At 37.8% G+C, this 27095-nt stretch overlaps 1 protein-coding gene across 8 annotated transcripts in view; it reads right to left on the bottom strand.

Annotated features, from left to right (window-relative positions):
• HERC4 (HECT and RLD domain containing E3 ubiquitin protein ligase 4) overlaps positions 1-26559 on the bottom strand; it is a 34481-nt gene extending 7922 nt beyond the window's left edge. The window contains exons 1-18 of one of the 8 annotated variants that reach the window (XM_035537789.2): positions 26386-26559; positions 25479-25628; positions 23956-24242; positions 21029-21188; positions 19889-19965; positions 17464-17685; positions 15906-15997; positions 13256-13386; positions 12073-12233; positions 10981-11057; positions 8818-8942; positions 8231-8290; positions 7592-7703; positions 7071-7260; positions 5401-5573; positions 3375-3491; positions 849-872; positions 298-396 (exon numbers count right to left, since the gene is read on the bottom strand). In XM_035537789.2, coding sequence (XP_035393682.1) covers positions 298-396; positions 849-872; positions 3375-3491; positions 5401-5573; positions 7071-7260; positions 7592-7703; positions 8231-8290; positions 8818-8942; positions 10981-11057; positions 12073-12233; positions 13256-13386; positions 15906-15997; positions 17464-17685; positions 19889-19965; positions 21029-21188; positions 23956-24181 — 2046 coding nt within the window. In that variant the 5' untranslated portion in view covers positions 24182-24242; positions 25479-25628; positions 26386-26559. Of the gene's footprint in view, positions 1-297; positions 397-848; positions 873-3374; positions 3492-5400; positions 5574-7070; positions 7261-7591; positions 7704-8230; positions 8291-8817; positions 8943-10980; positions 11058-12072; positions 12234-13255; positions 13387-15905; positions 15998-17463; positions 17686-19888; positions 19966-21028; positions 21189-23955; positions 24243-25478; positions 25629-25806; positions 26119-26385 lie in introns of those variants that run through there. The other 7 variants (XM_035537807.2, XM_035537798.2, XM_035537816.2 and 4 more) reach the window with 7 other exon arrangements.
• Between the last annotated feature and the right edge of the window lie 536 nt (positions 26560-27095).

The following is a 27095-nucleotide window of genomic DNA, read 5'->3' as shown; positions in this document are numbered from 1 at the left end:
ATTATCTTCATATTCCTTTAATCTCAGGGAATATGTTTCCTTTACCCCCTCCTCCCCGCTTCAAACAAAACACCTGAACTTCCTCTATTCCTCTAACAGGCAAATGAAGACTAAGGTGTTTAATACAAATCTGGAAAAAAAACAGATCACTCATTTTCATGGAGAAGAGACAGTGTTATGGAAAAAACACACCACCACCACCACCACCACCCAAAAAAAAAAAAAAAAAAAAAAACCTCTCCAAAGCACCCTAAGCTAAATCCAAAATAAATCAGATCTTTAAAAACAGACTCTCACCTGCATCTGTATGATTGCATCTGTTTGCAGGAGAGTTGTCTTTGCCTGGGCATCAAAAACAAATGGGTATGTGCAAATCGTAACAGGAATATCTGTGAGCTAGAATGAGAATAACCATGTCACGACTCTGCTTATTAAAAAAAAATACTATAATGGTTAAAGTCATTACAATAATATTTAATATATCTATTTTACTGAAAAGAGAAAGAAATCTTTATTCATTGTCAATGCAGGTCCGAAAATATCTCAGGAAAGTAGATGTTCAACTGTTTAGCATTTCAGCAGAAAGCCCACCCCCACTTAGTACATTTTAATTTCACACCTTTTATTACAGCTAGTATGTTATCATCAAACAAGTCCTTGCTTTCAACCTCTGCTCTGAATTTGCTACACAAAGAATTACATACTTTTGCCCCACAAAAACTTTTTCAGATTACATCCATGCCAATATAAGGCTTTACTTCCAATAGAACACATCTCACAATCCTTCACACTCCTATTTCTGATTTCCTTACATTCTGGAAAAGAAATCAGATTGCAACCAATCTTACCTCAGATAATCCATGGTTGACATCCTATGACAGCATTTGCACAAAGGTAGCAACAATTAAGATGAAAAAGCAGCATTAGTGTCTGCATTAATTATTCATCTTAGATGTAAAATTCAGAATATTTAGCTACAGCTTCCCCCCCCCAAAAAAACGTATTTACTGAAAAAATAAATAGCCACCATAAACATTTTAATTAATCCACCAAATACGACAATGCCTTTTAACATCCTATGTGTCTTTAAAAGGGGAGCATTAGACTATCTAATATTCTTGTATTCTTGGATACAAAAGTTAACATTTTAAAATGTTTATTTCCATATGTTGAAAATGACATTTGCTTTCACATATGCATTTTCACTCTCAAATGACTGAAGCATATCACATTAAATTCAAAGTATTTTTACTGAGCAAAAGTTTAAAGACAAAAAAACAATTAGTCATTAAATCTCAAGAATCATTCAGATCTACGATACTGCGTATGAGAAAAGAACTGAGATTTGAAATTAGGGACAGACCAATACATATTGCTAGGTCTGTGTAGAGACTTCCAGAACAAGCTAGATAAACTCTGCTAAGACACTAAGTTATCTCTATGGTACTGTTACCCTTATCCTCTGCTGCTGAAAGAAAAAAAAAGAAAAAAAAGAATAAAAGCTAATGATAAACTAATAAATTTTAAATGTGATTTGTGACTAAACATATGAGACTTAGGAGTCCAATATGTAGACAACTATGATTCAGAAAGCGATGATCAAAATATCATAATCTGTAAAATCTGCTTTCCTCCATATCCCTAATTCCTAAAAGAAACACCAGATTTCAGTAGCCCATTTCTCACAGACAAATTTATACTATTTTGTACTCCTACTGTACATACCATCATTTATTCCTAATTATTTTTTCCCACTTAACTCTTTTAAGGAGCATTTGTATTTAGTAACTTCAGTTTTTCCCCTATTCTTCTGTTGTTGAAAGCTTAGAATTTTTTCTTCTGAATTTCTAAAACTTTTCTGAATTTTTCATTTCTTTTGTATTTCCCTCTCCACATTTTAATTAAGGAACCGAACAAACACCTTTGCGTCAAGTTATGACAATAAAAAATGACACTAGCACAAGAAATTTTGATTAATATTAGTGATAAAATAGGCAACTAGAGATTCTTACTACTTTACAAGCAAGAGCACAAACTGCTGGATACAAAGGCAAGAAAAAGCCATCAAAACCACTTATGCAGGTGATAATACTAAGGCCATTATTTTTTTCAGCCTTATAATAAACCGAAGTCTTTTTTCTCTGCTAAACTGAAAGATGTATAAATGCATGACAGAATAAAGATGATTAAAGGGAAATTCAGTATTATTTTCTTACTAATATCAAGCTACTGCTTAATTTTCCAATTTAACAAATGCAGCTTAAGACTTCAGACACTAATCAATTTTCCCTTATCTCAGAATTTTCTTGTCTGATCATGCCAAATGCAATTCTGGTTTGTTTATATCCATGTAAAGCATAGTTGCAAAGGTCATCTTCCTTCTAATTCTAACACTTTTACATCCTTCACTGCCATATCCTTCTCTGTTCCAAGTACACAACCTGTCTCTTCTTCCAAGGCCTTGTTTTTTCACACCTTCTCCATCTCATATAGTATACTGCCCCTGTCAGCTACCAACTTCAGCCTACATCAAGCACAGAATACTTTTTCAGAGATGTTTGGCTGAAACATAGTCTGTCATGACTACCACTATCATCTCACTATTTCTTTACACTCCCCCATCTCCCTGCTCTTGCTATTTTATTTCACATTTTTTTATCCTTTAGTAGACAGGCTATCTTTTGCTTTGTATTCATAAAACACACAACAAAAGTAGGTCTCCCCTGTTCAGGAATTTCTAGGTACTGCTGCAGAATTAAATTTAGGTGGCTAGAGCAAGCATAATAACCTACTCTATTCTCTCAAAGCTTAAGTCAAAGAACTGTGTGACAAAACCTTATCCAACTCACTAGTTCTGTGCAGTCATTTATTCCCACTTAGCACTCTTGAGTTTACAGATGCAAGAATTAATTTACTTCTTGTCACTACACTCAAAGTAGAAAATTACATTGGTTATCTGTCCCCTTTAACTCCCTACTTCATTTCTAAACTTAGTTTTCCATGACACTCTCAGCTTTCTCTATTGACAACATTGACTGAACCTAGCTTGCATAGTAATTCAGGTTATTCTGGATGTTTTCCTGTCAAGAGTTAGCACTTCCCTAACTTTTCCAATGTGGCAAATCTCAACTGATAGCATTCTAATTAAAACGTTAGACGGTGTCAGTCCTAAAAATGATACCCTACAAGAATCACACCTATTTAATAATTCTTCTTTAGCTAGCACCTGACAAAAGCTGAGTCTGGTCAGTATCAGAGATCTGTGCAGGTACTTGTATGAAAAGAAAGTGCCCCTATTTAGAAAATCTACAGGCTTCTCTACAGAGACAACCAAAAGCAAGTATGGGGGGGGAAGGAGGGATCCAAACTCTTACCATTCCAAACATCTGCTGCTGGACCCAGTTGACGTAGTCATTTCTGATATCTATCAAGTCTTGTATCTCATGTATATAAAATCTGTCATACTGTATAACTTGTCCTCTTTCATTTACCTAAAGAAGAAAAATCTATTTTTATCACTTTGCATAACAGTTTAAGAGGATTTTTTCTGTAGTTTTCAAGCATTTGTTATGTCAGCCACAGACACCCACCTACTAAGAAGTACTAGAAAAACAACAGTGCCTACAAGCATAAAAAAACAATGTTAAAGATATGGAAACATGGATTATTCACAATCCTATTTAAGCTGCAAAAAAATAAGATTAATCAATCATGCAATATTGCACAATACAGTGCTGCCACTTTGAAACATCATGTGATTTCACAGGAACAGTATTTTCTTATGTACAGGATTTACAAACTACAATGAAAAACTTCGTTCTCAATTACAATATGAATGCTATCTCTGTTACCTGTGACCAGAGAACAATTTCTATTTAAAAACATTAAGCTTAGAAAAATAAGAGAATGACATGGAAAACAAACATTTTTTAAAGGCTTGTCTCTATACTGCAATTTTAAACCCGGGGCTTCCACGATGATTCAGTAATTTGCTTTCTTAACACACGCTTCTTTTCTCAATGACTGACAAGCATCATTAACTGCCAGAACAGAAGGATTACAAATTCTCTCTTTAAAAACTGACAATCTAAACTTGCTTTACTCCAACACCCCTACCACCAAAGAACCCAATCCTTCCCCAAAAAACACTAAACAAATGAACAAAAACAGATATTAAATCCGTGGAATATCCTAGATAAGTATCCCCATTTTTTCCATTCTTACTTTAGCTCATACCAGGTAATTAGTAAGAACATATCAGTATACCTACCCTGCTGTCCAACTGTTTATAAATGTAATTATTTCTACAATGTAAGTACTTATTAGTCAAAGCTGGGTTTCCAAAAAATAGGAATTTAGAAGAGAAGAGCCAGATTATAACTCTACATTTACCCACAAGGTTTAAATATTTTAAGATCAACTTCAACTGTTAAGATTTACAGCTATGGCAACCCTGAGCAGTGACAGAAATTCTGAAGGCAGCAAAATAGTCTTTTCTTACACACCAACAGCTTTCCAAATGGGAATCTCTAATGGACATTTTGTGCTTCCAAAACAGGATGGCTACTGAACAGCCTTATTTCCCAGCCTTAATTTGACAGCGTTCATAAAGAATAAACGAAATAAAAGCACAGCAAACCGAAGCCTAAGAATTCCAGCTTCCAAAGCAGATATCCTTTCTGTTTTCCCTGGGGAATGGGAGGTGTACATATAGCACACAAATGTCCAATTTAGACACTTGTCCCCATTGCACTAGATTGTGTGAATACAGTACTTGATTAGCACCTTAAGGAGTGCCTTCAAAGCTCTTTAAGGATGTAATTACAAAATGCCATATGACCAGAATAAATTACAATGGGAAGAAAAAAAGAAAAAAAAATAAGAGGGTGAGAGGGGAAATTACAGCAGCAGCAGACAGATACTACAGCTTCTCAGGCTTCTGATGTGCACTCTGAACGATTTGGGCTATTTTTATTCAAGGCTTGTAAATTTACTAAGTTTTATGAATTAAGTTAACATACTAGCACACTGAATAAACAAATCAGAGAAGAAAAAGTTTGTCCTGGTAAAACTGTTCAGATTTTGCTCAAAATGTAACTTGCTCTTACCTTCCAACTGTGACCTTATTTGCTATCATTTCAAACTTAAGAGGCAATTCTTTCCAACATACCCTCACAGGTGCAATTGACTGGGTCAGTCTGTGATAATTCCATCACCATGTCAGACTGGAATCCAGAATTCCAATGGTTCATAGGTCTAAATGGAACAACTACAATATTTCTGCAGATGCAAGTCTAAATATTGAAAACTCTTTAGTTATTTAACTTCTTTCAACAACTACACAGCACAGATGCTGACAGAAACAAACAAAATAATTGGTTAAAATTGATGTAAACATACTCTATGCAATATTTCCAGAACTCTGAAAGCTGTGTGTAGAAAATTGGTAAATATTCTTCTTTCAGATGGAGGAATGCCAATCTTATACAACTTCAAGAGGTGGACCACAACATCCTTGTAGAGTTCCACTATCTTGAGGAATAATGGAGGTTCAAGTACAGACCACCAATTTTCTGTCAACAAATGGTGAACACATAAATGTAGTACTTGCCACTACAACAGTATGTTACGCTACTCTTAATTAAAAAACATGTTTTATTAGAAAGCACACTTGTCAGTTACCAAAAACTAAAGACAGGTGGGCAGAGAAAGAACAACAAAATATTGACACTTCTATACAAATTCGGTTCTCTATACAATAAGACTTGGGGAAGCAACAGACTTTCAACTTTGAAATGGTTCTGGTGTATTATTCTACAATGTTACTCCCCTCTCCCACCCCATTCTGGGATTTAAAACAGCACAAAAGGGGCATTAGCAGCGGACCATGTATAAGCATTACTGAAATGGGGAAGCTCTGGAGAGTAAAAAAAAAAGACATACAACAAATTAGAGAGCAGAAGACAACTAAGCAAAGTGTATGAAAAGGTATTTTAAGGTGGGGAAAAGTAATGTAGAACGGGCCACTGCTTTCAAAGGGAAAGCTTCTTTCAAAAAAAAATGTTTAAAAGAGTGGTGCAAACTTTTGAACAATAAACTGCTCTTTGTAAAAAAACTTCTATTTCTATGCTCCTACTGTTACACACCAACTCTTTAAACTAAGTCTGTTTATCTAAAGTACACAATAGTATCATGAAGTTACTTCTGACATGACACAGGTGGCTCAAACCTTGAAACCTTAAGCAAAGGGTCCTAACAAGAACAGTGGAAACACTTGTTGTAGTGAAGCAACACAAAAAAGGACCTGTAGTCCAAAGAAATTATCAGTTTGCTTTTCTTTATAGCAGGCAAGCTTTTTACTGACTGCACGCTTTACACTCACCGAAAACTACTGCCAAGTTTAAGAGGTGGGCTACAAGTAAAGGGAAAAAAAATCAAAAACACACCACCCCAATGAAGAAGAAAGTACCCTTTTTAAAAAGATACTAAGTACAAAGGAAATGTTCTGGTATCTCAACTCCTCAAGCTGAATCCTTGGTGATAGGAGTCAAAATAAAAAAGTGCACGGAAATTTAAAAAAAAAAAAACACTATTCTAATCTGCATATTTCAAGACTGCATCTTAGCATCAGTGAGATAACATGGATCTCGAAAAAAAAAAAACAGGTACTACAGTCAAAACAATGACAATTTAATATCTGCTCTGTAGCACTCCTGTAAATTACTTAGTGCTTGTTAGTTGTCTGACCACACAATTTTCACTTTAAAGTGCAAAGACACGTATCAAATGCACTCATGTATGTCGTATGATTCCTCCCAAATGGAACGAGTTCAACGATTGCAAAACCAGATGAATCTATATGGATGGCCAGCTAGCTCACTCAGAAGCAACAGGATAGGTGTTTTCTTACATAGCAAGCAACATTAACCCTTAACTTTCTCATTGAGGAGTTCTACAGGACTGCAAATACACAAGCAGGTGTTGTTGAGACCATGTCATCACTGATGGAATTTCTATACATCTTTGTTTGTAGATCCTTAAGTTGAATAGTAAAAAATTCATTTTCTTACCAAGAACTTTCAGAGGAGCTTTTTCTAGGTTCAGAATAGCTGTTCCAAAGGGAATAGCTAAAGTTGTGAAATTGTTTGCATCGCTCATCAGTGGGCACTCTGGTAGAGTGAGATACAGCCTTAAAGCTTCAACATCTGGTAAGGAGCTGCTCAGTTTTGGAATAAGGTTCTTTTCCAAACTAGCTGCCACCTGCAATGCATAATAAAATGCAGTTTGTTTGAATGCAATTGGGCATTTAAACAAAATCCCACACCTAGATCAAAAGTAAATGAGAGAACAATCAAGACTTCAACCTGTGTTGTATTATTTAATATACTGTCTTGTTTTTGAAATTTAAAGACATACAATATCCTGGTGGGTTACATTCTGGCACAGCACAATACAGTTTTAGCTATTTGTGGTTGATATGTTATCGACTAAAGAAAGATATTAAAACAATTGGAGCAAGCATACCAAAAGTATTTCCCTATAGCTACAAAGTAAGGTGATCCCAAACAAAATGAAAATATGCAGCACAAACCTGTTGTGATATATGAGCGTGGTCAGGCTGTATAAGTTTGTGAAATAGTAGTCTAGCAGCATTCATATCAACCCCTGAGAATCTACTGCTGGTTTTGTAATGATCATCATTGCTACAGCAAGAAAAAAAAATTAGAGAAAGACTGAATCCTGTATTCTTAGGACTCTACAAATTTTCCACCTTGAATTTTTAACCCTATTTAACAGGGAATTAAAATGTTAGCGATCACAGTATCACTCTTACACAACATTTGAAGCAACTGAAAAAAAGTCTTCTCTAACTGCAAGGCAGTCATGCTTTAGATCTTGGCAATCACCGAGATCTAAACCAGCTTGTACAATATACTCCCCTTGAATTATAGACAACTTGTGGCTGCTAAGTAATTACTTTTGCTGGCTTAAATGGCAGCAGCCAGGTGGCACACACTTCCAAGAACTGGCAGAAGACATACTGCACTTGGGCCAGCTGACAAACTACATGTAGCAAAGGAGCTATAAGGTTAAACTGAAAGCATCAGAGTAATACTAAGAAGGGAAAATGGTGGGAAGGTGTCATAGTCGAAACAAGAGACACGAGGAAGGTAGCCACCATTAATTCTTCTGTTCACAGGAATACTTGTTTAAAAGCCTGACCACCTACCTCAAAGCCAAAAAGCTCCCATTGAGGCACCCAGCTGAGGAGAATGTTCCATCAATTTCACTGAAATTGTTCACATGAAAGAAGAAGTTACACTTCTTTTTACAAATTAGCGTCTTCTATAAAATTAATGTATTTAATCCTTCATAAGTAACATAGTACATAGGACCTAACTCTGACTTGAATATGACCAAACAACATCCCGTAAAACCTCCATTCAAGACTCAACACTTAAGGCAGCTAAAAACAAGAGACTTGCAGTTTGTTTTTAATTTCTTTGCATCCTCCTTTAGTAAGATAGCAGCAATATTCCGAGTTATTCTCATATTCCTTTATACACACTATTATTTTTCAAAGTGCAACTAGATACTTAATCTTGTATGGAGCAGTGACCTAAACTATGACAGAGATGAGACAGAGCAAAGGAGATAAACTACATGACAAGCATGACAATGAAAGCACAACAAAAGCTCTGTACGTAATAAAAGCAGTAATTAAGATTACCCTTGCTATGTATGTACAAAACCACATTCACGCCCAAATCATACATAAAATTACTGAAGACAACTTATTTCCTCTACAATACTTACTTAGCAATCTCTACAGGAAGTCTTCCAGATGGGAAAGTCAGCAATCTCTGAATAAATGTTTCGTTCACAGTCCAGATCTGCTTCAAAACATCAGGATACCTGAAATCATCTGGCGGTACCATGTTCTAAATTGTAAAGAAAACAATGAATCAGGCACATTAAACCAATTTCCAGAAAAACAGTCCTGTGGCTAAGACCTTTTCCCTTCATTGATGGACAATTTGCCTACCCAGACTATTATTTGAAACAAGCCCAAGAATCAATTTACTATATTCTAGCAGTTCCACACTTGCTATGAAAGCAAAGTAAGCTATGATAAACTAAAACCATCCAGATTAGTGTGTTAATTCACACCACAGGTTATTTCATGGTAAACAACCCTAAACATACAAGCACTTTTCTAGGAGATGAACACTAAACAAGCTTTAGACAAGAGTAGCAAACATGTTTATTCTCTGGTCACTGTCAGCCACTTAGCTCACCGCCAGGCTGTGAGCATCCAGAAAAGGACCCATTCAATTTTTCAGACAGCTGCTCTCCCACCCCATATCCATCAGACTCTTCTGAGAATGAATCACGTTTCTCTGAATGTTTACTGCATTATCATACAAGCTGCATTTTGATGTGCTGCTCAAACTGAATGAATTACAGTGAGATTTCTAACACAAAACAGGAATAGAAGCAAGAAAACCTTTATGAGTAAGAGCACTGATTCAAAAAGAGGTGGCAAACAGCACCAAAAATAAGGTTAAACTAGTAAAAGATGACACTTCTCCTGAGGACATGCTCTTTACAACATAGCTGACTCAGCGTACCGATGACTAGCTGTTGCCAAAAATCAGTACTTCTGATCCCAATCCTCAGAAAGGGAGGATAAGAACGAGAAACGCTCTTGCTATTTTCCTTGAGTCCAGCAGAAGCATGACAGTGAAACAATTCAGGGAACAGACCTGCCCAAAAACTAACTGGAAAAAAATCAGATTTTTGCCTGCTGAGACCCCTTAGCTGGCAAGGACACCCAAGTCCCAGGAGTACAGTACTCACGTAGCTTTGAAAGAATGCAAATTAGCAAACTAAGGAGTTCTAAAAAGGATGCTTATGCATCATCAAAGTCCATCTATTGCTAACACTTTTTGTACATGACAAACCACAATAACTGCATTCATAGTCTTAAGTTTACCTCAATTAGTCAGTCACAATCTACTTTGATTATGAAATTTGCACAGTAATTTTTTTTCATGAGTGGAATTTTAATAGAAAAGTTTTGATCCTACACTACCAGTTAGTTTTTCAGTGTACACTTGTTAAACAAGCTTCTATTAAATACAGAAATAGATACCAAAACTCAATCAGAATTAAGAGGGGGAAAATAGAAAAAAAAAATAATTTTTCACAAGCAGAATAAGCTGTGGGAGCACAGGGTTGCCTGACCCCAGTTTTTCTTGGCAACAAACATGTTTCCCCCTAAACCTTTACTGATTCCCTTTGTGTCATCACTTTTTCACCCCCCATTTTCTATTCATTCCTGCTTCACTAATCCCTGTGGTCTAAAATCTGCTGGGCTATTATTTGAACATAGCTTCTACGTGAATCCAGGCATATATCTTCACCTTGTTCTTTCCTCCCAAGTCACTGTCCAAGAGCATTTCCTTTCCGTCACACTCCCACCTCACCATTATTGGGCAGGGAAGAAAAGCTCTTGGGCTTTTTCTTTTTCAAAGGTAAAGGTGCTTTTGACTGAGCGCTGGCACAGGCTGCCCAGAATGGTTGTGAATTCTCCCTCCTTGGAGATATTCAAAAGCCACCTGGACATGGTGCTGGGCAACCTGTTGTGGGTGACCCTGCTTAAGCAGGGGGGTTGGACGAGATGACCTCCAGAGGTCGCTTCCAACCTCAATCGCTCTGATTCTTTAAAAAGGAAAGAAGGGCATGCATTCATGACTCAGGAAAAAAGCCTGTGCGAAAAAGCTTCCTGAGCTCACTGACAGCTAACACTCAACAGACTGGATCGAAGTCTTCTCATTGCTAATTGATGCAATGTCTTGTGCTTCCACAGTTTAAAATTTTACAGCATACTTCTGCATCTTCAATATGAAATATCTCTTAAAATGCATCAGAACAAAATAAATTCAGCTTGGTTCTAAAGTATATTTGATGTATTACCTGTGGATAAAAGTAGTGTGCAAAGCTTTGGTCCCCACCAGAGAAAATTCTCTTTACACAGTAATACTGATCACTATCTGCAGTAAGAATAAAAAAAAAAAAGTCAACTGAAAATGTGGATTTGAGAAACACTCAAGACACTGCAATCAACATACTCGATTAGGAAATGGTTCCTTCATTATGTAACCTTGCTCTGGGCAGATCTTGGCAATGCAATAATTAAAACTATCTTTAATGGAGGTAAACACTAACAGCTCTAAGTGTTAGCTCCAGTGCTAACAAAGCACCTACCCCAATCGCAAAGCAAGAAATTGTTGCAAGTATTTCTGTCCTGGTTTCAGTTAGGACAGAGTTAATTTTCCTCCTAGTAGCTGGCAGGGTGCTATGTTTTGGATTAGAATGAGAAGAGCGCTGATAACATGCTGATGTTTTAATTGTTGTAGAGCAGTGCTTACACCAAGCCAAGGACTTTTCAGCTTCTCGCTCTGTCCTGCTAGCGAGCAGGCTAGGGATGCAGCAGGAGCTGGGAGGGGACAGACCCAGGACAGCTGACCCAAACTGGCCAAAGGGGTATTCCATACCATCTGACGTCATGCTGAACAATATATAGGGGTGGCTAGCCGGGGTGGAGGGGGGGGCCAGCTGCTCGGGGATAGGCTGGGCATCGGTCAACGGGTGGTGAGCAATTGCATTGTGCATCACTTATTTCGTACACATTATTACTATTAATACTATTATTATTATTATTATTATTATTATTATTGTTATTATTATTATTATTGTTATTATTCTTCCTGTCTTAATAAACTGTCTTTATGTCAACTCACAGGCTTCACTTTCCCGTTTCTCTCCCCCATCCCGGAGAGGGAGGGGGGAGGGTGAGCGAACGGCTGTGTGGTGTTTAGCTGCCAGCTGGGCTAAACCACAACAACTTCTTACAGCAGAAATGAACTTCAGTGAATTACAGCACAGTGAAAACAAACTGTGTGGAAGGAAGTGATTATATTCCATGTTCAGTTAAAATCTCAAGAGCCAAGAAACACTTAAAAAGGAACAGGAATAGAAAGAGTGAATCCACCAGGTATTGCTTACCTGTGGGTATCAGGCACTGAGTACTGTAAGGAAGCCAGTTTCCTTTTACTGTGAATGGACTTTTCCTGTTACTGGTTGTTCCCGTACCTAATTGCCCATTACCTCCAAGTCCAAAAGAATAAATTCTTCCAGATGAAGGAACAAACGCAGTAGTGTGTTGTCTAGTGGAAAAAAAAAAGAAAAAAAAAACAAAAACGTAAGCACCATAACGTGCTTTATGCAATCTAAGAATTTTGTTAATTGTTAAAAACTCTGTTAAAGGTCTCATCACAGACTCCACATCTTGACTGGCAATGGCAGTACTTCAATTGACAGTGCAATACGCAACATTCCCTTTTCATGGAAACATTCAGGAAATGGAGATGCCAGGTTTTGCCTTGAACCCCTGCCTATCCACAGTCTGACCTTTAGGGCATCTCTCTGGACATTCCGAAATTTGCAGTTTCTACCAGACTGGCTGCATCTCCTTTTCTTCATCTCAATTTCAGATGCCCCCCTCCCCTATCATCCTCCTGGGAAGAACCAGTATTGAGTTCACATAAACTAATAAAAGGGAATAGGTCCAATTAGTGTCAACCAAAATGCAGAAAGGATTACATAATGTGTTTTTTAACCCAAATAACAAGATATGCCCTTATCTTCAAAAATTATGTTGTCTCCCCCATTTTGTCTTAGAATGCAATTCTTTGGACAAGGACATTTTCATCTGCATTGATAATTTTTCCAAATTTCTTGGGTGCTATTATTAATAATATATTATTAAAATAAATAATCAAACAAACAACATTAGGAACTGAAGTACAGTACAGTTTTACAGATATTTTTTAAAATGATGTATGTTTCCAAATTTTATTTATCCTCAGTGAAGTGAGAGTATCTCCCCATACACCCTCATTCTTTAATAGGGAATGATGAAGTGACAGCAATAAACAGCACCATATTATTAACATTTTCAGTGTAGAGAATCAGAACTCTAAGTGTAGCATCCTTCAGTTCTTCTACTGAATGTTTTTAAAACCCCAGTAATGTCGCTAGCTAAAGGTATTTAGAGTCTTTATTTATCCCATCTTCCCTAACCACCAAGGTTAAGGAAAAAATACACTTCATATTAGAATATATGTGAAGTTTTATACAAAGCAAGTAATTTATAAGATTCATAGCACTAGCACAGAATAGACCTTACCTGCCACAAGTGATTTGCGTGACAACACTTCCCATAAGTTCAAAAACTTTCCTTGGGTTTATCTCATGGCTGGTAGAGTTATGACCCAACTGACCATAGCCTCCAGCTCCAAATGTAAAAACCCCACCTTCCTAAACAAACAAATTATGTGGATTAAAATAATAGCATATCTTGGAACAAAAAAATTATCAGAAACAGGGGCTTAATAAATTACCTTGTCTGATTATTTTGGAATTGCAGGGAAAAAGACAGAAAATAAATTTGTTCAAGAGGGTCCTGAGACACAGAAGGATCGCAAAGTAACTGCAGTTATGAAAACATGGCATAGCTATCAAGTATTACCTTATTAATGTTAAATCTTATTCTTGTACTTTCCATACTAGCATACAATAGAGTCCTGTCATTAACTTGTGTTATTACAAGATACTAATCCTTGTGTTTTTTTCTCTTTTCCAGTTCTCTTGATGAACTCTAATGGTACATAAATTCTTACTGTTAAAAAGTATACTTTGGCTTTTAAATCTTGAATAGAAATTTGAAAACAATTACCAAACAGGAAGCTGCCCTCCTCAGACAGATGATGCAGAGTATGACTGAAATAGCCAGCTTCATTATTTGAAAGGACAAACCAGAAAAATTCACTCTTGTTGTAAGGCAAGTCATTTTTAGAAGTGTTTTTGATTAATTTATCAATAAATTAACCAAAAACTTTAATAATATTAAATCAGAACCATTTTCATAAATTATACAACTTACCTTACAACAACTTTGAAACTTTCCATTTTGAAATGCTTTGAAATTGTAAAGCTCTTTCTTTCAATTCTACTCTGCATCAGACTGGACCTCTGGTGGAAATCATCATTAAAATGGCAGCATCCACTGAGGAAAAACAACAGCCTCATTCACTGAATCAGGATAACAAACAGTGACAGGTTTTTCCAAACTTGAGAAGGAATTGAAAAATGCTCACACGCACACAGTACTGTCTACAAAAGATGTATCAAGACCCCTGGTTCTGAAAGGCCTATCATGAAAGGGAAAAATGGACCTATATAAATGGGTAACATAAAATCATACAATTTACAGTAAATTCAATATCTTAATTGAGTCCATCAAAGCAAGTTTGAAGTTAACTTCCCTATATTAAAAAGAGGAAAACATACAGAATATGTTATAATTCTTTACATTCCATATTTCCATAACCTTACACAATACATAAATATCCATTTCATGACTGCAAAGTTGCCACGTCTTTTCCAGTCAAAGCAAGAGAATATTTTATGACAAGTAATTGTTTGTGAACAGTTTTCTCCTTCCACTATAGACAATTAAGCTTGTATAAGCAACAAAGGTATGGCCATACTTAGACAAACCACACTCTTCAAAACTTTCATTTGTTGCAGTTTAAAAATTCAAACATACATTAAAAAGCGTACATTCTTCAAGAGAGTAAATACAGATTTTTTTTCTTCAGAGAAAAAACTGAAAAATAGTTACTTCAAAAATTCCAACACCTTCTACAACAAAGTTCTGAATACAGACTCAGAAGATAAATGAATATTTAGTCACGTCCAGATCTCAATTGGTCAGAATACTTGTCTACTGCTATTTACAAGTTCAAAACATTCTTTATAAATTGACACATTTTATCAAGAGTGATGAACAAAATGAAACATCAGAACATTAACACCTACTGATTTATACCTAAATGTTGAGGTTGAATTCAAGTATCGGAACACAGGAAGATAGAGGAGTCAATCATTTAAAGAAAGATGTATATGTACCATTTTACCCACCACAAAATAAGGGTACTTATCACTTGATGCTTGAAAAGCACTATCCATCACTAAGATGAGTATAAGAAAGAGCTCTAGCATTACATTCTATGTTCCTCCTTAAAGCATCCAAACCTTAAACAAACATGAGACTGCAGATTATGCATTTAGCCAACAGTTACATAAACACAGCAACTTGGCACATTTAAACTTTCCAACTACTCTGATTGATTCTTACACATATATATATATATATATATATATATATATATGTCACACTGACACAGAATACATGCTTCTTTTTTTCCCAAAATGGCCTTGAAATAAATGACTAACTTTCCATAGAACCTCACGATATAATTCTAGTAGATTAGCAAATCTTCAATCTCTTCTGTCTGTTCGCCAATAGGACATAAGCAGCAAATTGCAATTCAGTACCTCCCAACAACCACACACACCCCAATCCTTCTGGCATGTAATTTAAATTTGAAATTAACTTGGCCTGATCAGTGATAAAAACAATGCTAGAGGCATTTCATTCAGAAATCAGCTATTTCTTTAGTAAATTCTAATATAAATTTCAATACCTGCACAATTTTAATAATGTAACATGCACTGTCTTATCAAAAATGCTTTATTTTGTGTGCTCACCTTTACTATATCTGACAAAAATCTAAAACTACAGAAAGATTTCTTGTATTTGGTAAGTTGTTTTTTTTCCAAATATTTAACCATTCTTCCAGTCTTCCTCAATTTCATCTAACAAACTTTGAAGAAATTTTAAGTGGAATTTTGCTTGTTATTTCCTAATCAGGTAGCATCTTCTCCTGAAAACATTCAAAATCAAAGTATAACCATATCTTTAAATGTTGTACCTTTGTAAGGGCAGCAGTATGATCTTCTCCACAACAAATATGAACAACCTTCTGAGTTCTCAGTGACTTCAGCAGGGTAGGAACATACCTGTCTGAGAGGTTTAATACAGCAATAGATTGCTTTTTTTGAAAACAAAAAAACAAAAACAAATAGTCTTGCCTATTCATTCTTACTTGGTTCCAACCAAATAAGCATTTTACAATTGTCAACAGAATCCAATCGCTGTGACAGGGTTTATACTACACTTTTAGACAAAAGAGCTACTACAGAAAAACAAAGAACTACTATACTAACGTACTTTTTAGCAAAGAGCCTCAGTTTCACTAGTACCTGCCATTGGCCATGAGAAAAGAAAAAAAGTAACAGATGTTTTGAGGTGTTTATGAGCTTCACAATTGTAAAGCTTTCCAATAAATTAGTATCAGTTGGTCACAGTTCAATATTATTAAAGGTGTAATAGAATGGAACACTGAATGGTTAGGAGGCACAACTAATTTCCCTCTAGTATGGCAACAAATCAACTTTGTCACCCAGTTGCACAAACGCTGTATTTCCTGAATGTTAATGCTAATGCCTAAAAATTTGTCAGGTACACTTGTCTGAAAAAGACCCTATACAGACATCAGAAAAAAAAATGGATTTTAGTGAAAAGTGATGCTGTATACAAAATTGGGGCCATACACTTTTCCAAAGAGAATATAGAAGCAACCAAAAATTCCCATTAAGTCAAATCTCACGGGAAAAACATCAGATAAAGAATGTGTAATTTTCTTGTTACATGCCTGCACCCAGATTTAAAGCATGAATTCAGATACACATTTTAACTGCAACGTATTTTTTCTGATTTTAAAGGGTGTTGAGAACAAGGAATCAGTGAGAAAGCATGAATTCCTGAAATTAGATGTAGATTATTGAATAATGAACTGTATATTGAGGGAATCTGGCATCATATACTTCCATCTTGGAGCCCTGTGCCCTGATGGCGTATATGTAATGTAATACAACTAACAAAGAAACAAACCTTTGTCTACTTTTATTATTATTATTATTGAGTATTGGCATTATAATGGAGGAAATTTTGGAAGTAGCTGAAAATTATGAACAATTTTCAGAAGTGGCCTGAGAAAGGACAGTATCTGTATAGTGGGAATAAACTACGAAGACATCTTAAACATTTTAAGGACAATCAAATAGTTTCAGTATTTCACTGTTTTTGCCCAGCAGTTAATCTACCTAAAACTCAATTCAAACAGTAGCTACTGCATAGTATCTCAGTTCAATCCCACTCAAAACGCCTAAGTCAGAAAAATCTAGAACAGGGAAAGAAAAAAAGTCAAGCCAGCTAGAATTTCAACATAATGCTGTCCGAACTTTCACTACAAAATAGCTGGGGGTGGAACTCTGCCCTCCTTATATAAACTCACATGACATTGGCACTATCAGAAAATATTCAACAAAGGTTTGTTTTGTCTGCTCCTTTTCTAAGAATACTGGTATCTTTTGATTCACAAACCAAGACCTTCAGCATGAAGTTTTACTGTAGAAATGCTTACTTACCATTGTCATCATTAAGACCCAGCTGCCCAAATTTGTTTCGTCCCCATCCAAAAATTGCTCCAGAAAGAGTTAATACAAAACTATGAGCTCCTCCTGCTGCAATCTGTGCAAAAGGGATTCCCAGCAGAGATTTAATCACATGTGGGGAGTTTTGCTTTTTATACTCATAACCTAAGCCCAGCTGGCCATATTTATTTTGTCCCCAGGAAAACACTTCACTTCCTGTTTAAAAAGATAACAATAAGTACAATCAATATCATTTAATTCTATAAAGTGTATTTACTGTCAGAGAAACTAGAAGTGAGGTTAGACAGTTACTCTTCAAATATTTTTGGATTTGATAATGCACACAAATCACTGAACAGACTCATTCACTTTTGAAGCTAAGCATTCTGTAATTTGCAGGTATTCAACCCAAATATTGAAATCACTTTCTACTCTTAACTTGCCTGTTTCAACAATGCCAGATAAATTGTGCTTGGTTATTATGAAGCAAAATGCTCTCCAATTGAGAGTTCCACTATTGTACCTATTTTCATGCAGAGATCTTGTCAAAGTTGCATAATGGACATGCAGAAACTTCCCATTTCCAGTCACAAGCCCCATTTAAGCTTTTATAAGGTAACATACTTATTTTTCCACATACAATTAGATTTTAAAATATTGTATTAAAAATATGACAGATGAAGCACAAAGTTGATAAAGCTATTTAATGTCTTATAAAGAAAAAAAATGTATTTTGAAGACTCGCAATTCAGAGAGCTATTTATTTATATTACCTCCCAAATAAAATGTTTTAATGAACAACCAATATTTTATCAAGGTATTTACTATCCTAAGGTGAACAGCTAATCACAAAGATGCTTTGCTTTTGCTGATGTAATTTGTTTCAAACAGTATTGCTACCTATGTCCCTTCTATCTCCACTTTTTCAATTCAAGCATTTATCAAGATAGAAAGCGAGGAGATCATCTCCTGAGATACAGGTCATCCAAACTGTATTTATTTACAAAAAAAATCCCTCAATGCAAAAACAATCTTCTTAACACCAAAGAAATCCTATGCCAATCATATTTATAATCTAATCAGATGAACTAATCTGTCTGATTAATATCCCACAGAACTGAAAATACTACGAAGTTCCCACTCAGGCTGGTCAAATGAAGGAAATTCACATAATTTTCCTCCCTGTGTCGGTCTATTTTAAGGCCATAACTGTGATTGACCTTGATACTCTGTAAATATTTCTGCATGTTCTCTCAAAACCAGAAGGAAAAAGCAAAATACTATAACGTGATAAACTGAAACATGCAGCTGCAAACCTATGAATTAGTAATAGGACTCTTCAGGAATGCTGTACGCAAAGCTTTAAAGTATTTAAAACACAGTGATTTTTAAATGACAAAGTCCTATTAAATTTGCACCTTTGAGCAGCAGAACACTTAGAAGTACAATTCTGTTACTGAACACATTATACTGCTGCTCTTAATTCAGGCAAAGCGTTATTTTAATATCTCAGTCTACATATCCTGAAAACAAAGGAATCTCACTAGTTTATAAGGGGCAAAGATGCCAGCAAATACAGAACGGCACAGAAAACCCTCAATACAAGCCTACTTTAAAAAGTTATGTGCTCAATCAAGGCACTTATCTGTATAAATTTTATTTTAAAAAAAAATAGCATACAATTAATACATCACCCAAGTTTATGTAGTTTGTATTCTACCCCAGGTTGTTAAGAAACACTGTCAGACATCACTTGATTTTTTTGTGTTTAATTTTTTTTTTCCCTTAATGCTCTATGTTTCCATGGTGGAAATTCACCCTGTTCAGCACCCACTTTCAAAGCAAGTTTTGGCCACAACTCTATTTTGTTGCAGTAGAAACAAACACAAAGCAAGTTTAAATTCACATTTGTCTTCATTTCCAGAGAGCTGTATTTGTTACACAAACAAGTGAGGCCAAATAAGTACGTTCTCAGAGCCCCCCTAAAAGTTCTGAGGACACGCTTAGAACTTTCAAAATGTGGGTTATAAGGGGACATTTCATTTTAACTGTAGAATTACCAACAAAATAGAGGCTTTGCAATAGAAAAGCAGATGAGGAAGTCATTGCCTGCAAGCCTCAATAATTTGAAGTTACAGCCTAGAATAAAAGACTAGTGACAAAGTAGTATGCTAGCAGGATGAAAGAGATGGAACAAGGAGAGAAACAATGACGAATTAAAAAAGGAAATTACCTGAAAGCAAGATGTTGTTAAAAAAAAAAAATCAAAAAAGCACAAGAAAAAAGAAAGCAGAATAACCAACACTACCTTTGTTCGTAAATTTATTTTTTAAATTCAAGTTTCAGTGAAGTGGAATGTTGAAAACTTCAGAATCCCCGGGTAAGAAACTACACAAAACTTCAGAAGAATATTGCTTACCTTTTGAGAGTGCAAGTGAGTGATAATAACCACAAGCAACTTGCACAATTTGGATCTCTGATAAGCTTTTAATATTTCTATTGGGATAAGAAAACAGAGAAGGAATTAAGCTACTAGGTCATGGCATGAAATGTAAAGTCACACCAAAGGGTAACATAAAGCAAGTGCATCCTTTCCACTGAAGTATATATGAAACTAATTTAAATATTCTAACTTTAATTACAGCTATTTAGCAAAGTCTTAAGTCAAAACTGCTTCTTTGCTAATACATCTAATGACAAGTTGTCTTATTTTCAAATTAATTAATTCAGTAAAAAAAAAAACCATAATGAAGAATTAAGGAGGTTCATGTACTTTAGAGAGACTAGGAAGGAGATGTCACGCAGCTGAATGGAGCCAATGAATACAGGAAGCAAGAAGAGAGGCTCTTTCTTTTTAGTTTTCAAAAGAAATGAGGTTGTATGATGCATTACTCTTCTTTACATCAGTATTTGATAGAAAGGCTGAATTACATTCTGTTAAAATTTGAATGATTTTTTCTATCTCAGTATATTAACATTAACTTGAGTCAAAACTGCTTACAAAGCTGGCAAATATCACACAATATTATCAACAAGTTGCAAATACTATGTAGAACCACATTTAATCTAGAATGCTTTCATTTTTTTATGAGAAAAACAGGAGTTTCCAAAAGGCCTATGGACTTTTAGATTTGATACAGAAATAAATAACCTTTATTAAGGGTTAACTGTTATTTATATCCTTCATATCTATACGTCACAGATAGGCATGGCCAAGTTATAAATTACTCATGTTTTGAGGAACTGTTGCTTGTGATTTTTCCTATGTCAAAAGCAAAATAAAAAAACACCCATACTACTTTTGCAACATAACCTCCACTCTTAGGAGATGACAATTTAAAAACAAACAAAAACTAACCAAGCAAATCCATGCCACACTTCTCACATTAGCTGACTTTTTGAGAAAGGAAATAAACAGTCTGAGGCATGCGTGTGCCATAGCTAAAATGCTAAAATACACTTCCTAATGTGTATTTTTAATTTTAAAAGCCTAAGCAATGTGATTTAAGTACATTTTTTTCAAAGAAAATAACTTTATTATATACTTATTGCTTTTAACCTGGGCACTCTGATGCATTCCTCTGTTCCAGGCAAGCCAAGCTGTCCATCGGTAGCCAGACCCCAGGCATATACCTGACCCTTGTCATTTAGTGCAAGAGTGTGGGCTTCTCCACATGATACAGCTACAATATTTTGGGCATCCAGTGCACCAACATGCTCTAAGAAGACAAGAAAAGAAGTTAATTGCTTGTTGTTTCTTCTTTAAAAAAGGCAACTAACAAACTAACATTGTCCATGACAGTTACAGTCATTTGTCTACTAGATACCCATCAAAATGACACCAAAGTAACCCTAGAATTCTGCCAAAATATCTTTAATTTAAAATTATAAACATGCTATCCTAGCAGAAGTTAAATTTGACACCCAAACAAAAACAGTTTCTGGAATTAACTTAGAGCAGCAACATACTAAAGTGCACAAAATCTGCAGTTTCTGTGGTTTTTAATTGTTTCTTCTAACCTTGCCATCTGAAAATGAGTACAGAAACTCAATTAACATTACAGTCAAATACATTACTGTCAAATGACTACACGTGTAGACATTATGTAAGTGGAAAACATTCCACCACAACAAATTAAATTCACTTATTCATTATCAACAACAAAAAAACAACCTGCAAAACAAGGCAGGGGAAATTAAAAGACTAAAGCTACTGATTTTGCAATTAGCTACACAATATCCTCTTTATAATGCAAATTACTGTAGAAACAGATCCTAAAGCTTAGTGTTCTAGATATACACTACACACCTCTGAAAATCAAACACTAAAGTACCTGTGATTTTTCCCAGTAGTCTGCATCAGTACTTTTGAGTACCTTTGAATGTATTTGTTATTGTGCTTATGACTTGTGATCAGAAGTCTAACATTTTCATTTCAGGAACAGTAAAGGTGAAAAAAATATCATCAGAGCCTGTCATTACAGCTGGAGTTTTCAACAGTTCTGTTAAATAAGAGCCTGCCTGGACATTTTATGCCCGATATTCCAACATGTATATTCTATTCCTGCCTGAGAATCCCACACCACTGGAAATGCCTGCGTATCATCAATGTAACACGCTCTGTAAACACAGCCTAGCACAGCCTAGGTCAGTTTCAAAACAGTAGTTAACAATATCTGTAACATAACAGACAATTAGTTTCCAAAATAGAATTAAAAAAAGCAGCAGACATAAGTTCATTTTGCTAACAGCTGGTCTTCTTAAAGAGGTTACCCGCCCAGTTTAGCCCATTAAGGCCTCCCCAGCTCTGCCAGTGGAAGAAGTCATGTACATGCTTTCCAGTTCAGGCAACACCATGCACATCGGTGCTGATTATCTTCACCGGCCGCTGAAGCAGCCAGACTGACTTTGCCTAATATGGATTAAGAAACCAATCCCTGTGGCAAGTAGAGCTTTGAGAGAAGGAAAGAGGTAAGGTAAGGTAAGAGGTAAGGTAACAGCTAAATAGCACCACTGGTGACACTGAGGGGGCAAAGATGAGCAGTCAGTGATAAAAGTATCTTTAGTTAGCAGACATACACCCATTTGCAAAGATACTGAACCTCTCTTGACTAAAATTATCCCAAAGCATCGACTTACATCGTAACATTCAACAGTATGGTCAGTAATCTCTGGATTTAAGAAAAAAACAGAGGAGGACAATACAGCCCTCAAGACTGCTGTCTGAGCACATTAAAAAAAGATTTATAGTGAGTATTTGCCTATTACATGTGAAAGCTCATGCAGGGCTGTTTTAAAAAACAAAATTAAAAGTCGGATTTCTTATAGTAATTTTTAGATTTAAAAGACAATTCAGCATTATTTCCCAGGTGATAACAAGTGTTCAGAGCAAGTTTGACAAGTTTCTATTCAAGTTCATGAAACAGGGTTATGCAGGATTCAATTTATCAGTTTTAATATGCGCTTACTGCTTCCCAACAGAAATTCAAATCAGTTCTAAAAGTTATGTATAAACTACAAGAAAAATCTTTACTTGGCACCAAAATCAAAACTCTGAACAAAGAACTACTAAAATATTGCATAATAGAGGTACTGTCTTGTTTCCATTTGAACTGTTTGTATCAATTATTGTGCCAAGTAACTTGCAAAATTGCAATCGTAGCAATTAGAATAAACTCTTACTAAGCCTTTTCAGTTTGCTTACGTGATGCTTTAATACTGTCAGAAGCACTGCTCCATCTCTCAGTAGCTTGCAGATATGACTCAAATGCACAGCTCTGAAGGGAGCCCATGTGCACACTCCTCCGCAGTCCTTACAAGACGTTTACCCACTTCTGCTAGCAAACTGCACTAGCAAGGAGCAGAAACACACATATAATACAGGTAGGAATAAGAAAGTCCAAGGAACTGATACACTGCGTCCTTTAGGCTTTTCCAAATCCCACTCCTACAACACTCTATATGTGTACAAGTCTTTTATCAAAAGTTTTATTTTTAGTTCTTAAAAAGAGAAAATAAATCACGCTGCTTTGATCAGAACTGCTCTATATCATATATTGGACTGTTAAAAATACACAGAATGCTTCTGGCCTGTGGCATGCCAAGTATTCATTCCCACCTTACTCTGGTAGCCAAACCCATCCGTACAGCGCAATGCTGATCCACGTATTGAGGCAGGTCACCTCCCCTTGGGATTAAACCCAGCCAATGAGGCCTCCACAGCCCCAAGTGAAGGGGTTCCACACTGGAAACAAAAACTAGCGGCACTGTCCCGCTACATGGCGGGCAAAAGTACAGGGACACAGCCATGTGATCCAAGGGAATGCTTTTAAAGTTTAAAATATGCCCATTCTTGGAAGAACTACTGTGCATACAGTTCCGCACAGGCAAAAACACTGATAGCCTTGGGCTTGATGTAGCATAATGAAACAAAAGGCACATAATTCAAAGACATAATGCTCCACCATGGATTACTTCTAAACTTACCAGGTCTTTTTCTGGCTTTTTCATGCCCTAGTTGTCCTAGGTCGTTGCATCCACACGTATACACAGTCCCATCATCCAGGACAAAAACAGTGTGTCTCAGTCCACATCCTACATCTCTGACCTTTTTATTTAAGAAAAAGTCACTTTTTCTGGGTTCTAAAACAATCTCTTCATCAATTCCACCCAACCCCAGCTGTCCAAATGATGCATTTCCCCAGCACAACATGTTTATGTTCTTGATTGCAGATCTTCCAGCTTCACTTTTCTAGAATTTTCCTTGTGTGTAGCTGTTCAAGAAAAGGAAAATGTAGTTTTTCAGAATTGTCCCCAAAGTTTATCTCCTATATAGCATGTAAACCACATGTTCACTTTCAATATAACCATATATTAAATTAGTGAACAGTTTTCAGAAGGGTGATTTACTTTCTCAGACAATATTTACATTAACTGCAGTAAGATGCTTTCCTTCCTATTTCAAATTCCAGTTTTAAGATGTGCAGGTCCTCAGTTTTATCAGTTTGCTTCAAAATTTTTTAAATATTATTCACTGTAAAGCTTCTCTAATTCCGTATCTAGAACTATTTAAATGACAATCACCACCAATTCTAGCCGACCAGAGGAAAAGTCCTCAAATGTCTTCTAAGGAGACAGTACAGGCAAGTTAATTAACATGAGGCCTTGCACGGCTCCAGAAAGCTCTGCGTATGGCTTTGACGAGAGCCCCAAAAACAACATTTGACTCACAGCCTGGAAAAAATTGGTCAGCTCTGATCAATCCAGTTACACAACACAAACAATAAAATGATGTGTCAATCATTATATTTAAACAAGTATGAGTCAAGTGAACTTACACAGCACAAGAGAATAAATAGGATAGTCCCAATCTTGAACCAGAACACAGGCTAGCGCTTCACAGTTCCTGCTGCAGTAACAGGAAGTCACACAGGCAGAGTCATCCCTGCTAACTCGCATCCCTAACTAACACCTCTAGATTGCAAGTAACAGTATTTATACTGACAGGCTTTGTACCTATTTGGAGAAGATACAAAGCTATGCTCCCTCTTCATTTTCAGTATTCCAGATGGCAAAGAGCTTACGATGATATTTACTATTACTTGTATCACACTTCCACAACAGGAAGTTTCCCCATGTTTTCAGAGCAATTTAGGAATCAGTGCAATACAGTGCAAAATCACTGTAGATTTTCATCTGTGATCATTAGTAGGAAGTCGGCACGAATCACATAATTTGGAATACAATGCACAACACATGCACTCAATCTTACATTGTGCAGGGCCATAACATATATAAATTGCCTACATATAAGACTGCTCAGAGAAGCCAGATGTCGGTTAGCACCGAAGTGTTACGTAAACCAAAGAACAGCAGAATTCCTGCTAGCACAAGATGAACTATTTTTCTTTGCACAAGTCAAAATACAGTAATAAAGATGCCTCTTTTTGTGATCTCACAAAAAACGAACAAACAACCATACAGCTTAAAATATATCGCATTCTGTTTACCTATCTCAGGAGATGAGGCATGATCAAATATTTCCCTAGCTATATCGTACCACGTTCAGAAGCAGACATCAAAATGAAGACATCTTCAGTTAAGACATAGCTATGCAACAGCAACTTTCACAGATCTGTAAGTGCAATGCAAGCTTCAACCTGCAATACAAGAAGTTTAAAAAGATGTATGATTATAGTGCTTCAAGACTTCCACAGGCAAGACTGATCTCCGTTTGGGGAAAAAAAAAAAAAAAGAGGAAAGTTTCTCCTCTCTGCTTCCCACAGAAGGTTTGTTTGTTTGAAGAGCCAGCACCCAAAAAAAGTTTTGTACTTTAACCTTAGATCCCGGCAGCGCTTTTCACTCGCACGCAGTCACGCCAGTCCCGTCCCACTGTCAGCTGCAGGCTGCTAACCGCTCCGCGTGAGGTGAAGTGAGCAGGCTCCCAGCGCTGACACCCGGCAGGAAAGCAGGCAGCCCCCGCCCCAGCCGCTGCCAGCAAGGGCCCAGGAGCGGCGCTACCGGCCGGCCTGGCCGCCTCCCGCAGGCTCGCTCCAGGGAGCGGGGAGCAGCCGGCCCGCAGCAGGGAGCAGCCGGCCCGCAGCTCCCTCAGGGCGGGACGCGCCGCCCAGCCCGGAGCTCGGCGGGGCCCTGTGGGGGCGGCCACGCTGCGGGGGAGGCCGGGGCTGGGCCGGGGCCTCCTCCCGCTGCGGCGGGGCGGCGTCGGGCTCCCCCGGGGACACCCCGGCTGCGAGGCGGCGACGCCCGTAACGGTCCCGGCCGGCCCGCACCTGCCCCGCCGCTCCCCCCTCAGGCGGCGCCGCTCCCCCCGCCCGGTCCCGCAGCCGCCGTCCCGCCGGCCCCAGCCGCACCGCGGAGCCCGAGGGCGGCGGCGCGTCACAAAGCGGCGGAACTCACCGGCTGCGCCGCGCTCCGCTCCGCTCCGCTCCCCCGCTGCCCAGCCCGGCGCGACGCGGCCCGGCCCAGCCCAGCCGCCTCAGGCACCCCGGGCAGCGCTGAGGGCGGGAGCGGCCCCGCCGCGGAGCGCTGACAGGGCCCTGCCGGCGCCGTCTGCGCAAGCGCCAACTCCGCGGGCGGGGCCGCTCCGCCGCCCAGCCTCGTGCTCAGGGGCGGCGGCGCGGCGTGACGTCACGCGGCCCGCGGCCGTTTAACGGCCGGCGTGAAGCCCCGGGTGGCTGAGGGCAGGCGGGCTAGGACCTGTTCCCGGAGGTGCAGCGCGGCGCTACTCGGGTGCTCTCCGTGCCCTGCCGGCCTTCGCGCTTCTTCCCTCCGCTTCGTCCCGGTGTCGTAGGGCGAGAAAGCGGCGTAGCCTCTGGCCGGCTGGAGGCGAACGGAGGTGGCAGGCTCGGGACGCGCGGTGCCAAGGCGGGGCTGTCCGTCCTGCGGAGCCGCATCTCACAAGCAGGAGTGAAGGCGGGTGGCTGAGGGGTGCGCTCCGGTTACCGGCTCCTCTCGGCGTCAGGGCAAGGCGGACACGTTAAAGCGCTGGTGTGCACTAAGCGTGTATGTCCAGTGCAGCAGCATACGCTTTAAAGCAGCAGAGGCATCTTTTAGGCTTTTGTTTCGTTTCCCTAGGATTCTGTTTTGTGCTGGAAGGAAAATCCTCT

Source organism: Cygnus atratus, chromosome 7, assembly GCF_013377495.2.
Source record: "Cygnus atratus isolate AKBS03 ecotype Queensland, Australia chromosome 7, CAtr_DNAZoo_HiC_assembly, whole genome shotgun sequence".
Taxonomy (NCBI): Eukaryota; Metazoa; Chordata; class Aves; order Anseriformes; family Anatidae; genus Cygnus; species Cygnus atratus.
Note: the sequence above shows the minus strand (reverse complement) of the source record. Positions and strands in the feature narration are given on the sequence as shown.